Raw genomic sequence first — 14,615 nt, forward strand, 5'->3', positions numbered from 1 at the left:
CTGAGTTCGGATTCAACTTTTTTTTTTTGCCTAAAAGGGGGGGGGGGGTTGACTTATCTGCAATATATGGCATGAGGGAAGAGAAAAAAAAAAAAAAAAAAAAAAAAAACACTGCAGCACACCGCTGCAGTGTGAGGCCACAACAAAGTGGCAGCAAGCAGCTAAGCAAGTGCGTGCGAGTGGCGATAGACAGAAAGAAGGGGAAAAATTAGGCGGGGAGCTCAGCCCAGCGCAGCGTCTCGCTGAGTCAGCGAGCTGCCACCGGAAAAAAAGAGAGTGCGAACAATGCTGCCCCTTTGCCTTTTCCCTAGTATTTTTTAAAATCCAGATACCTGAAGTCGAGCGCAATGATTTTCCACATAGGTGAAAAACACATGGGTTGACCAGAAAAATATAAACATATTTCAAGACATCACAGTTCAAGTTAATGAGACTTTACATTATAATAAGGGTTACAAACCAACTTTTCAGACACAGAGAAGCACGAAAACATCCTAATAATTGAGAAGCTCGGAAAAACAATTCGTTGCAGAAAAAAATATTTTCATGACTGTTTACAAAGCCAGCAGTATGTTGAACTCGTTCACATATTTTTGATCAACATTGTTTTAGTGAAAATTTCTATAGGGTGTCAAGTTCTTTGAGGACACAGCTTCGAAATGCCATAGACCATTCTTATTTGTCTAGGAGCTGAACTGTATTCCCTAAACCCTGTTACCTATACACAGTCAACAACCGATTTTTCGGACATGCCCGATAACTTGGATGCCTTCGCAGCACCGCCTTTAACACCATAGAGCCAATGTAAAGAACATTATAAAAACAACCTTGGCGTACACAATTGTGTACGTCAAGGTTGTGCATCAACAGCAAGGACATTGATGAAAGTAACAACATTTAAAATGTGTCACACATATCCTAAAACACTTCTGATAGTGCTGCAAGTTTGAATTCCATATACAAAATGCTTTAGTAAAACGAGTGGGAATGTAGCCAGTTGGGTATTATTACTCGGTATGTCATTGTATGCAGTGGGTTCACTTCTTTCATTGTTTTACCACAATTCGTTGCACTAGGCACGATTTTCAAGTGACTGGATAGGTGCTTTTCAAGCCTGCTAGATATGACATAGTTGATGTTCTCGTATGTGATGTTCCTGTCGTGAGTTTTCGCATGGAGACCACATTCTCTAAACATCACAAGACACACCAATGTATTGAAAATTGTTAATCTACTCTGCAACTGTATGCTTTTTATGATTCTGAAACTACGAAATGCTGTTGAGGCAAGTTTCAAATCAACAGAATCAGCACCTGAAAGGGTTAATCGAAGCCAGCCGCCACCATTCTGATTATCTTGCAGCCTAGAACCAGCGCTCTCACACGCCGATTTGCTGTCAGCCGTAGCTATCTCCCGCAGCAACGCTAGGCCTGGCTGCTTCGACGTTCATTACCGCACGTTCTTGCACGATGATCCACTGGCAGCCGTAGATACTGCGGCAAAACTAGGCCTAGCTGTTTCGACGTTTGCTACCAAGTGCTCTTGAACGCCGATCCGCTGGCAGGCGTAGCCACGGTGGCATCGCCGGGCCTAGCTGCTTTGTTGTTTGCTACCAAGCTTCCTGCAGTTCAGTGCTGTGTTTTTTATTGAAAGAATTCACTGCCGTCAGCAATGGCGCCGACTCAGCCCTTGTCATCCTCGCCGATAGACTTGAAGAGCGGAAATCTCGGCAAGGATTAATCGTTGCATAATGCAGGTTTCCAGAAGTCAGCTTCGCCGCAATACAGCGATGTTACGCGGTGAAACATACGCGATGTATTGCGGCGAAGTATACCACGATTGAAAGTGGGCCACTGTCACGGGACACAGTATGCATTCCTTAACTCTTTGAGGGTCGAAGGTAATATACGGCCCCACAAAAAAGTCCCTAATGGTCGATGCTGTATATTTACGATGCCATCTGTATGTTTGAAAAACTCGCCAATTTTTTAACTCTGTCGCCCAGCAGGTTCTGCCACCCTGTGTGGATAGAATAATTTTTTTTCACTCCTTAGTCTCTTGGTTTTAATTCAACGGCTTCTTTACACAGTGTGGGTGCACAGGCGCGAGGCGGTTAGTTTGGTTTCATCTCGCAGGCTGTTTCCGTTTGTCACGCTCACAAAAACTAATATCTATGTGGTTTCCAATCTCTGAAAGGGTCACCGCTTGATGAGCGCTCGTGTATTGCTCACAGGGATGCGACTACATCTGTTCACAGGCGTGTGCTCGTACATACAAACAATGCTACCACACCTGCGTTTTTCTTGAGACTTGTGAAATCAGATTGCCCCTCGTTTGCAAAGACGAAGGATTACTGCAAGTTTCTAACTCGTTCGTTTTTTTCTGACAGGCGCACAACCATAAAGTTTTCTTGCATGTGCCGGTTGCTCTTCTACAAGTGAGTTGAGTGGCAATTCCTTCGATTTGAACTAATGCCCAAGTGCCGAATCAGAATACAGTCAGCATCCGATTTTTTGGATTCCCAGGGCCCGCAAGAAAGTAAAAATGGATGCATGCTTTTTCCTGCTCCCAAGAGCTCAAATCAATAGCCCCCTCTGAAGGCCTGCAAGTACACTTAATAGGCATATCCGTGCTCGTACTGTGACGGGAGATGGAGGGTGCAAGCGTGTATAATTAAGGAATACATACTGTGTTCCGTGACAATTGCCCCTTCCTACTCTTGGTTATGTTTCACCGCAATGCAGGGGGCACATGAAAGAAAAAAATTCACTAAAAAAATTAGGTTTTTATTTTTGTTATTTTTCTAATCCACATACCAGGGCGCACATGTTGACAATAACTTAGCTCAAAATGACACGTCGTTGAGGCAGAAAACACCGTCTATCATAGCCAGGCCATTTCAATCTTGTTTGATGGAGCATCCTTGCAGCTTGCTTTCCTGCCAAGACGAGCCTTCAAAAAACTACCTGGTTTTGTAGCATAAAATGCCATTTTTGCACTCTTTTTTTTTTTCATTTTTCCAAGTCTAAAATTTTGAGAGCAGCACTGGGTCACTGCTACTCATTCATTCCTCTTGATTTCTTTTTTTGCCTGAATGGTCGAGTCAAAGAGTGCACGAAAGCTATTACACAGTCAACTCTCATTACAATGAACCCTCATATCCTGACAAAAAATTCCATTGTATCTGAAGACCATAATATCTGAAATGCCTCACTTCTGAAGCTTTGGTCGCAATGTCTAACAACGTTATTGCAAAGAGTGAGTGACGAACACCAAAAAGTAAAAAAGTCGCAGTTTTGCCCGAAAGGAGAAGCATCGATTGCGGTAGCAAATTAGGAAACAGCTATACGAAGTAAGAATAGTAGACTTATCGGCCGCACAAAGTTGTAAACATTTGCTTACTAACAAAATGAACAAGCCCGGTGCCACGCACGCACAGGTAAACATGAGCACGTCTCGCTCGATGACCGCGGAAAGTCGCTGTCAAAACGTTGCAGTCAGGAAGAGCGGCAGCAGCAGCGAGCGAACGTCAAAAGCACAGCGCATTCGAACCTACTGACACTAGGTGCACTTTGTCCTTTCAAGATACAGCGCCCGCGCCGTAAGCAGCCGCCGCCGGAGGTGAATGCCCCCTCCCTTTGCACCTACCTGACAGTTTAGTAGGGTTGCGCGAATAGTGGATTTTGAGTTCGAAGCGAATAGTGATTTCAGCCGAATATTTTCGAATAGTTTCCATTCAAAAATCTTGGCGCAAAATGGCATGCAAGATGATTATTGGATACGTGCAATGATTAAATGGACTAATTTGTGAAAATGAGACCACAATTAATTCAAGTATGACTTATTTACTGGAATACATTTGACAATGTTGTCATTCCCTCACCTTATCGCTTTCTTTCGGATTATAGTTTAAATGTTTTGAAACGGTGTTTATAAGTTTTCTCACAAATAAAAGTTTGAGCAATTATGAAGGTTATCAGAAATTTTTAAAAGTATTTATTTCTATCCAGGGCGCCAAGATTGGCAAAGATGGTGCCGGCGTATCTGGAGCTCGTTGCCCAGTTTCTTTTGCTCGTTGTTAAACAAAGTTGATGAAATGACCACAATTACAGTGTAATCTTGATGATACGATCACGGCTAATACGAATTTCCGGATGATACGAATTTTTCTGAGGTCCCGGCCGAGCCCCATTACTTTTCGATCAACCAACGCGATTTTCGACCCGCGTTGGTTGATACGAATAAACGCCGCCCCACCTACGGCCGCGAAAGAGAACAACGCGCAGTCATGCGGGTTTTCCCTTTCTCTTCTGGTGCGGAGGCGCGGGACGCGGCGCCGGACAGCACGGAAGCCGCGACTGGGCGTGAAGAGTTTGAAGCGGTGGCGCTTTTGTTGCTTTTCTTTTTGTCTCTTCGCTTGCTGCGACGGTTGCGCTTCCCCACGCGCGGCCGCCGCAGCAAGCGAAGGTTTGTGCGGTCTATCGCTTCAACGGAAACTGAGGGGCGTAAGCGCATACAAAGGTCAGAGCCGTGTGGAGATCGCTTTTAAGATAGGGTGCGCGTGACACCACCGACAGCCGGCACAGGCGCAAAGTACAAGAACGCATTAATTGGCAGAGTAAGAGCCGCACCCCCCCCTCCCCCGCTCCCTCCATCCCCGCGCTACCTTCCTGCTTTTTCTCCCTTTCGCGTGTGAAGATTGCATCGCCAGTTACCCTTGCGCTCGGTTGCAAGATACGCATTTGGCGCCGCAGCACCAGCGTCGCCCCCCCTCCCTCCCATACCCCCACGGTCTTTCGCGCAACGAAGTCGCGTTTGCTCTCTGCTGTGCGTTCACTGTCCGTGAAGGCGCGCGTCCCCCGCGCGCTTTTCCACTCGCACATACGGCGCGCGGTGACGACTTTATCGCCCTTGGACTCGTGCTCCACGTCTCACACTCCTCCTCCGCATCGCCCTCGTTGATCTCCTCTCCCATCGGTGGGCGCACCTCGTGCTCGCCGATACCGCCCTTGTCGGCGAGATTTTCCCACGGAAGCCGCAATTTCGTCTCACGTGGCTGCACTGTAAGCGGTATGCGTATACATGGAGTAAACGGGAGTCGGAAAAGGCCGCGTTGTAGCCAGTTCTGCACTATAAACGGTTACGTTATAAGTGATCTATACTGTAAATGCTTTTTACGTATGTGTGCCTGAGCGAGTTCCCCTCTCGACTCTTTAATTTAGCTATTTTTAATTGTGTTTCGATGATACGAATTTCGGCTAATACGAATTTTTTCCGTGACCCCGTGAGATTCGTATCATCGAGATTTCACTGTAATCGAATCTGAAAGGGGTCACAAAAAAGTTCGATATAAAGGTAATTCGATATATAAAATTAAAATTTTATACAAATATTTTCAAGGGGATTTTACTGCTGTTAGTTATACACAATAATTCGTTATATGTAGGTTCGGTATATCCGGGTTAGACTGTATATACACCTCAGAAATTGATCATACAAGCAGTTCAGGACCTCTCAAACTTACGCACTCCGTGCACATTATTCGGACAAGACGTAACGCCTGCACCGCAGAAATCCAGCTGCACAATTTCTGAACTTCTCGTGGACTGCCGTAACTGATTCGCAGTGGTGCAGGCAAATCGAATGGACCTATGATAACGCGATACGCAATCTGAAAGCTCAAATCGCGATTTGCTCAGTCGTGTGAAAGCTTTATCATCAGCTTCTGCTGCACAGGGACGGCCGTTGAGTACAGCTTATCGTGATCCGAGTTCTAGTTTGCCGGCGCCGCGTGCAGTAACTACTAAACACAAAATGGCGATCCGTAAAGAGGAGGAGAATGGGCGACCATGGAGGAGAGAGGGGAGCTTCAACACGCAAGGGTGGGGAGATGGTGGGGCTCCCTAGGAGATAACAAAACTGAATGGCATAAAACCTGGCTTTAATGTGGCTTCACGGCAGTGCACACCGTGCTGCCACGAAGCCCCACTTCAAGGTGAAATTTGCATTCATCCGCACCCCGCCTTTACTGTTAAATTTTTTGCATTTTTGTGGCAGTTATACTGGCAACAATATGGTATGTCAGATGATGCCCCCCCCTCCCCTTTTTTGTCCAAAGCAGTAGCCTGTACACTTGTTCACTGCAAGTAATAGTCCAGTCTAAGGTTTCAACAGAAGAGACCTTTACTACTGTCCCAGGCTTAGATAATGCCACAATGCAATTAAGACAGTAAGAAATAAAGAGAGAGAGAGAGACAAGGAGAAATCAAGACAGGACAAGTGTGGACAGCTTCTTTGTCTATTCTTTACAAACTAAATCCAGTACACTAAACGTCACCACCTACTTCCCGCATCTGTCATGCTGTTGTCTATTGCATAGGCAGAATGTGTAGGATCACATTGTATTATCCCGTTTGTTTGATTTGACCCTTACCACTTTTAACAGTTGCTTCTGCACCACTCAACATAAATGTAATAAAAAATGGTGGCTATATCATTTCGTTGCTTCCAGCGTCTGCAGTACAGCAAAGCATGGCCTTTGAGACTGGTTTTCATTACTCTCGGAGAAAGTGGAGAGAGGTGTGCTCTGAACATCATGAGGAGTGCAGACAACGGCAAATTCACATCCCCCCCCAAGGGTTAAGTTGAATGATCAGGACCATAAAATGCAATCTAGCCATGCAACTTGAGTAAAATTAAATCACCTATAAGCGCAAACTTTTTTAAATACAGTTTGTAAGATTAACAACACACCCATCACCATAGAATGCCAAAAATAACAACGATAAAATTCGACATTTGAGTAAGCCATTGTGGATCAGATAAGAAAATTTAAAGACAAGTGCAAAATTTAAATTTCAACTACAGAGCCACAACAACACAAGCATAAAGTGTTGCTCATACAATCAGAGCTCGTTCATTCATACCACGTGCACTTTACCACCCACTGTACACATACAAGCTCCATCACGCACTCCCCCAAGCTGCTCGCAGCAGCGGGAATCCCATGCAGTGATGCAGCTTGCAAACTGAACTTTGTCTTACCCACCTCGACACAACAATGAAAAGTGGCAACCTGACTTCCAAGACAACTTCCGGAACTTTCACAATAGACATTCAATCAGTGATACCAAGAACTTTTCCACATAGCATGTATTTTTATCGCAATTCACACACTAGACACACACAAAAAAGAAACCCAGTGAAACACAGTAAGGTAGGGCATGAAGCAAAACGGCATTTCTCAGCACACAAGTCGAACATGTGTAAGCAATGTGGCAGGTGGAAGCACTATGCACATTTAGCATCTAGCAGCGTTTAAAACCACCAAACTACGTTTACATTTTGTTCCAACACAAAAAGAAGGATTCAGTGTGCTTGTATTTTCTACTGCCCTTCACATCAAGAACTCTCACCTCCATGACGAGTTGATGTGCCCGGGCCACTAGGGTGAGTCCATTGCTGTGGTTGAAGGTCTCAGAGATGTCCTGCCCGAAGGTGTAACCAGCACCTCGGGGGGAGATCCCCCAGCCACCGCGGTCATCCGGATCCGACCACAGCAGGTCACACATGGGCCCCTGAAATTGGAACATTTTCAAGCTATGCAAAGGGCATTTGCTGCACTAATGATGCAGAGCTTTGCACAAGCAAATAATTTCAGGCATGGCTAAAGACATAGCTGCCATGCAATAATTTGCTTATGCTTACTTGCTCAGTACCAGAAAATGACCAAAAGTGTAGTTAGTAGTAGATTTTTATGGCGCAAGGGCAATGACCAAAAGTGTAAGAAGCACTTGTGAGAATGCATTAAAAATATTACTAAAATTTCAAGTTAGAAGAGTAAATGCTTGCATAGGAAGCAAAAGGTTCCTACTGTTCATTGGGCTCATGCCTGGGCAGCTACTACCAATTTTTTTGAGGAGTTAAACCATGAGAAAGACACCTCAAAGAGCCCAACATTACTTGTGCCTATGCTGGGCTCCACTGTTTTGGGGTATCAATACTCGAAGAGCGATCAACACAAATTTGCTACCCCTGCATCATCATGTGGAAGATTACAAACGAGTATAACCAAGTAGCTTAATGCAGTTACGACTGTAGGAAATGATGAGTCATCAAGAAAGAAAAATTATAGTACTGCATTTTAAAATGCCAAATTGACTTTAATCACATTCTTTTTTTCAGTACTTCGCTCTTTTCATCAAAATATTCATTATTGTGAACTTGCTTTAAAAACAACTTTCATTGGTAACCAGTGCTCATTTCATGCAAACAAGACCAAACATTGCAACACACATGTTGCAGCATGCAATTGAAACACTTTTTAACTAATCATAGAATGTGAATAGAATTGTAATCAGAATTAAAGGATGTCGCCTCACAAATCTGCCACAAAAGCTTTTTCAAATTATTCAAGTATAAGCGAAGTTGGATGTAGTCATTCTCTCTCCTTTCGTCTCCATCAGTGCGCTGGTAGCTACATCGGGAAGAAGGGGGCAATGCCCCGCAAAGTGAAATCATTGTCTCAGTGGCAAGAAAGGCCACATGTAGCAGATGCAGCTACGGGCAACTGTCACATGTAGACCGGGAGTGCAAAGATGTAATTATTTTTTCTGTCTTTTTGAGATAGCAGACATTTTTCATTCATTTAACTCAAAATTTGCAATTATAGAGTTACTGAGAATGTTCTAACAATCACGAAATCAGCCAATGGCTGTTTGTGATGACGCTGCAAGAAATTTTTTTTTACTGTTTGTGACAAGATTGTAAATTCCCTGCTGCATGCAGTGCAATATATTTGACTCGTATGTTCACAGGAGCCTCTTCTACAGATTGGCAACGTTTTCTTACTATGCTCAAAAAGTGTTTCAGGGCCCCTTTGGGTAGTTTTATAAGGCGGTTAAGTGAAACTCAGTTTTGATGAAACAGAACAAATTGGGCACCATAACATTTTTACAAGCTCTGCCATTTCTACAACAGCTGTTTTGCTGTGCATATTCAAAATTATGAATGCCAATATAGTTCACAATGGAAGCAAGCACATGGTCTGCTATGTTATGCTAGAGGATGAGTAGGATGGATAGGAATAAACTTATTTTTTTTTATTTAGAGGATGAGTAACACCCATATCACACGGGCATCTGTGAACTCCTTTTATCTCGAGGGAGATGCACTCGGTGTTATACCTGTGACACACGCGCACTCCGAAGTTCATTGAACTAAGGGACATCTACCGAAAAAGTGCTCACACGAGGTGGCACAGGACAAAGGAGTATATCCTTGCAGGCAATTGTCTCTGCGGAAAGGGAGATATCTGAACTACTTTATGGACATGAAGGTGTAGCCTCGTGAGCAGCCCATCAACAAAAGTTGCCAAATCACTTCATTATCCTGCTGATAATTGTACTGCTTACAAAAATGTTTGTTACAGTTAGCAGACACCCATTTTGTCTCGTGAACTTTTACTGCCGCCATACTTTTAAACGTCCGCAAATGTCCCTGTCGCACATGTCGCCACTGTCCCATCAACATAACCTCGGATAAAGTGTAAGAGGACGATGCATTCTGTGTCGCCAGGAGCTGTGGCACTTCTTTCTGGGGTTTTACGTGCCAAAACCAGTTCTGATTATGAGGCTCGCCGCAGTGGAGGGCTCCGGATTAATTTTGCCCACCTGGGGTTCTTTAATGTGCACTACAACGCAAGCACACGGGCGTTTTAGCATTTCGCCTCCATCAAAATGCGGCCGCCGCGGCCGGGATTCGGTATCGCGATCGTGTGCTTAGCAGCGCAACGCCTTGGCTACCTGAGCCCGGCGGGTTGGGGGAGCTGTGGCACTGCAGTGTAACTGTTAAAGGGATATGGACATGAAATCTGAATATTTTACGAAAATGCTGAAAATGAATCCTCAGTGTGTGATTACACCGAAAACAAGCAGTCACTTAGCTCATTTTTGAGCCAATGGCTTTATTTTTGGTGTTTTTGTAAGCGCGCGCCTCGCCGCCCGACCAGCGACAGTTGGAAGACGTGACGTCACGACACCCTCGTCGGATAGCCAGCCGGCCGGCCACGATCATTCGAAGCGCGCCGACGCCGCCATCGCGAGCATGGATTCGAGTTCTGGTGCCTCTACCAGCGATGAGTACACATCTGAAGACGAGGACCATTCCAACTTGGCAAGAAATATTACCGCTTACGGTTACGAGCCTTCCGCGTCAAGCGACGAAGAATAGCAGGCGGCCGTGGAAATGCCGGTCAGGTTTTCGCGAACCGTAGCATGAAGATTTCGCTCTGCACCAGACACTTGTGCAAGAATTATTTGTCATTTCCTCTGTAAACTTGCTTTTCCAAGAGCGCACGCAGGCGAGGCAGCTGCGGGGTACTTTAGCACTTCGTGGACGACTGAATAGTAGTTTATGCAGTAGGCGTGAGCAACTGCTATGAGGTATCAGTACCTCCGAGACTCACGTCCACTTCGCCAGCCGATCGCCAGATGGCAGCACCTGTCTGGCGTTCTGCCCAGTTTTTCCTGTTTTTGCCTGTGGAGAAGCAGAGCTGTGTGTGTGTCTGATCTCGTGAGTCGCGCTCGCCAGCCTTGTATTACTATGCTTTGCCAACATTTTTAAAGACATTACTGCCTTCGTGCCCAGCCTCGGGCATCTCGCCCCAGCCTCGCCCTCACACTGCTCAAGAAGGCTACAAGTGAACGAAAACAGTACCGACATCGTTTCGCCTCCTCTTTTCCAACGCGCTGCTGATCACTTCTGCCTTGCGTTTTCATGAGAAGACCGATAGCACAGCGTCTGGCTTTAAGCATTGCCTTTTGAGCGGCATGCTGAGGATTTTCAGCACAGGCGGGCTGGTCACATAATCATCGTCGACGAAGTGGCCCGTGCAAATGAAGCCATTTTTAGAGGTCTCCAGGCTGTGCATGATGGCTGACAGGCAGGTATTCAAAGTTTACGCACCTTCTCGTCTCTGGGAAACGTGTGCGACGGCGTGTTACAACTGACGATGCTGTTATCAGCAATGTCTGGGCATTTCCTTCCGGCCCGAATGCGTCAATACCGAGCGATGACCGCGGGAAGGCGCATGTAAGACGCACCACCTGCGTAGAGCGCCGACGGGGATAATGTTTCGGTCGGACCACGTTCGAAGATCGCCAAAAGGGGTTAAACAAATGCTTGCAAAGGACCGACATTCCCGGAAACACTGCAATGGTTGTGACCGACCTCGGCCGCACGCGGGTGCGTGTTACGACGTCAAATTTCAGCTTCTGCCGGCGGCCGCTTGGAGGCAAGGTGCAACAGAAAATTGAAAAAAAAAAAAAAATGTTTCTCATTCTTTTTTTCAAAGCAGCTTGTTGTATTCGTCATTTTCAACAGGTGAACTTTTGTTCCGACGCAAAAAACCACCCGCCAACTTTTGTGTCCGTATCCCTTTAAAAGGTATCGAAGGAAAGCGTGTTGCGCGCTTAAGCACAGTTGGTCTGGCACGCGTACCTGGCATCTGACCAGACAAGCACTCCAGACCGGCTGTGGGTAGAGAGAGCTACTATGTGCTAGACATATTCAGTAGTTAGCTATGAGAACGCCGCCGCTATGAACACCACTTTGAGTGACACGCTCAATAACGTGCAGCGCGTGTCAATTGGCACACAGCTCATATATTCTAGTTCACTGCAGCTGGGGCAGCTTCGTCCGCAGCAGCGCCTTTTGCTTTGCTACGTCACTTAGTGAAAACATAAAGGAGACCGCGCCCCCGTACCGTGTCACAGGCAAAACTTCAGCACAGAGCAAAGGAGGACTTCATAGGACTAACTCACCCATGTGTCAGGAGTATAAGACAGCCACCTCTCCGCTAAGGAAATTTAATAGAGTTTTTGGTGAAGGGAGTACTATCATTACACCAGTGCCCGAGATACAACTGAAAAAAGCAATTTTTCTTTGTCTTAAGTTTACCCTTGTCGGTATAACAATTTTGGTTGCATAATAGAACAGTTGCAAGCACTTCTGGATCACATTTATGCTTGCTGCTCCCCTTTACCCAGAGCACCCCTCGATTCTACACACAGGCGGCATCTTTCTGTTGTTCAACGACAGGTCATGGTCCATTGTGCTTCACAGCTTTGCACGAAATTGCGAGTATAGAAGTTGTGCAGAGTCCGTAGCAAAGAAGGCTTATGAAATTGCCAGGCACAAAATGTGGTCAAGGCACACGATTAGAGCAAGAACAGAGAAAAATCAGTAGTTGTGCACAAAAATGGGTAAGCACAAGGTTGCCAGTGTCACTAGTATCGACATCGCTATGCATGTCGAAGGCACCTTTACTTTTTAGAGGAGTAATGTTCTTGCATAACTTTTTTACAATAGATATTTTTTGAAACAACATTAGGCAAACTAGTTTTAGGAGTAATTAGAAGTGAAATGTCCGTGCATGTACAGAAACTGAACACCTCATGTGACCATGGTGGCTTCTTTTAAAAGTTTGTTATTGGCCATGTGACAACCACAATTCCTTTGAGGTTGAATGCCTTTAGGAAGTTTTGCGCTCCATTTAAGAAAGTTCACAAGTGCCTGTGTGACACAGATATACATTTTCCGAAGTTTTGGTTTAACACTGCCAATTCACTAGCTGCTGTGGCAAAGATAGAGAAGGACGTCACTGCTCACTCAACCTGACAGCATGTCTGCAGAAGACCTTTGCAAACAAGATGAGTTGCATAAGAAGAATCGCACTAAGAGGCTCAGTTCACATACTAAAACCATCACCCACGCAAGTAATATAAGGTTCATCTACAACACTGTAAATTTATGAAGTCTAATACAGCAGTTGGATGCTCGCATTGAATGAATGTTGAAACCAAAGCCGACAGAAATGCGCATACCTGATTGACATTGTGCAGCACAAAAGGTTACCACAAGCAAACTGCAGGAAAGGAAAAAGAAAGGTGTGATATGGGGGACACAGCTACTGGAACTGTCTTTACTGAGGGCCATAAGGAAAGCAAACAATATTGTTCACATGAGGTCCCTTTCAAGAATTCATTAGGAAATATATATTCTTAAAGGCATAGCACTCATTCCAACATGTACTTCAGGTTACAAAGAAGTATTGTAGGGCCTCTTTAAGAGGGGATACACGGCTAAAATCGAGATTTTCGCCAGAAAAACATTTTCTAATTTCATTTACATTAGATTCCTAAACGTATAGAGAAGCTCATCACTAAGTTTAGTTCCAATCTGCGCCGTAGAAAAGAATGAATTCTCTCGAGCGTTTTATCATGGGAGACTTTCCATTGAACGTTCAGCAGACCGCAAAGCAGGGGTGGGACTGCCTAAAGTCATGGAGCAATTTTTGGAGCAAGTAAAATTTCGTTTTGGAGCAGCTTGGAGAACACAAATATTTATTTTGGAGCAATTTGGAGCAGATAAATACTCACTTTGAAGCAGTTTAGAGCAGGCCAATCTGAATTTTGATGGAATAATGGAATAAGACAGCTCACTTCGAAACCACGACGAAAGACAAAATAAACCAACACGAAGCGCGTAGTCGGAGTGCACTTTGTCGCTCGAATCCCCCTACAACGAAGATTTTCCGATTCTCCGTCAGCTGCCCATAGGAAGTAATACAAAAAAAGTCTCCACAACGAAGGTGTTTTATTCGGTATTTCCGCTTCTATGAACTTTTCGATAACGAAACTGGGACTGAATTGAAATTGGAACTGCCGAGTAGTCCAATTAGAAGGCCCGGGCCTTTCAAAGCTGTGACAATCGTATGTCCGCTTGAACGAGGTTTTCGCGAACGAAATCAAGTTCAAAGTACCGATTTATGCCACTGCAATGCATAGCCACGCGTGGTCATCTCGCGCCTGCGCGAGACTGCACGGTATCACCCCAATCGCTGCCGTTTTCTGTTGTGTGCGCGTCCGGTCGAAATGGCTACACCAACAAACAAGCGTAAATTTCTCTCTCTCGAAAAGGCACATACGATCGCCGAGGCAGAAAGCAGAAGGAAAAAATATTGTAGCTTCGCCCGAAAGGCAAAGCATCGATTGCGATAGCAGATTAGTAGACAGCTATACGAACTAAGGATTGTAGTTTTATCGGCCGTATAAACTTGTAAACGTTCGCTTACTAACTAAATTGCCCAGCACGGTGTCACGCGAGCACAGGTAAACATGAACACATCTCGCTCGATGACCGCGGAAACTGTGTCCACACGCTGGAATGAGAAAGCGCGGCAATGGGGCTCTTGCGTTGCTAAAAATGGTGCTAAAAAGCGCCCTCAATCCGAAACTGGGTAGTACCAAGCTGGGTCGCCTGATTCGGGAAGCACGTTTACAATATGGACCCGCCACTTTCGGTTGTGTTGTACCACGGCTTGCAGCCAATATCGGGCGCCAAAGATTTTTCCATGGGTGGCATGCTGCGTGAAGGCAAGAAATTATGCAACGCCGAATACGTGTACGCCGTTCAAGAAATAAGGGGCGAAGTTTTCGTGCGGTGTCAATCGCAAGTGAAGCGAGTCACGCACGCGCGAAGTTGAACTTCAGGTAAGGTTTGCAGGCTGCTAGATTCAGGCGCACAAACGTGAGGAAATGCTTTCTATAAATGAA

At 45.3% G+C, this 14,615-nt stretch overlaps 1 protein-coding gene across 1 annotated transcript in view; it reads right to left on the reverse strand.

The window, feature by feature from the left end:
- Positions 1 to 14,615, reverse strand: part of LOC119437038 (serine/threonine-protein phosphatase 2A catalytic subunit beta isoform) — a 42,048-nt gene that overhangs the window by 19,487 nt on the left and 7,946 nt on the right. Inside the window, exon 4 of the mRNA XM_037704107.2 lies at positions 7,416 to 7,577. Coding sequence (XP_037560035.1) covers positions 7,416 to 7,577 — 162 coding nt within the window. The remainder of the gene's footprint in view (positions 1 to 7,415; positions 7,578 to 14,615) is intronic.

The sequence above is a fragment of the Dermacentor silvarum genome, chromosome 1, assembly GCF_013339745.2.
Source record: "Dermacentor silvarum isolate Dsil-2018 chromosome 1, BIME_Dsil_1.4, whole genome shotgun sequence".
NCBI lineage: Eukaryota > Metazoa > Arthropoda > Arachnida > Ixodida > Ixodidae > Dermacentor > Dermacentor silvarum.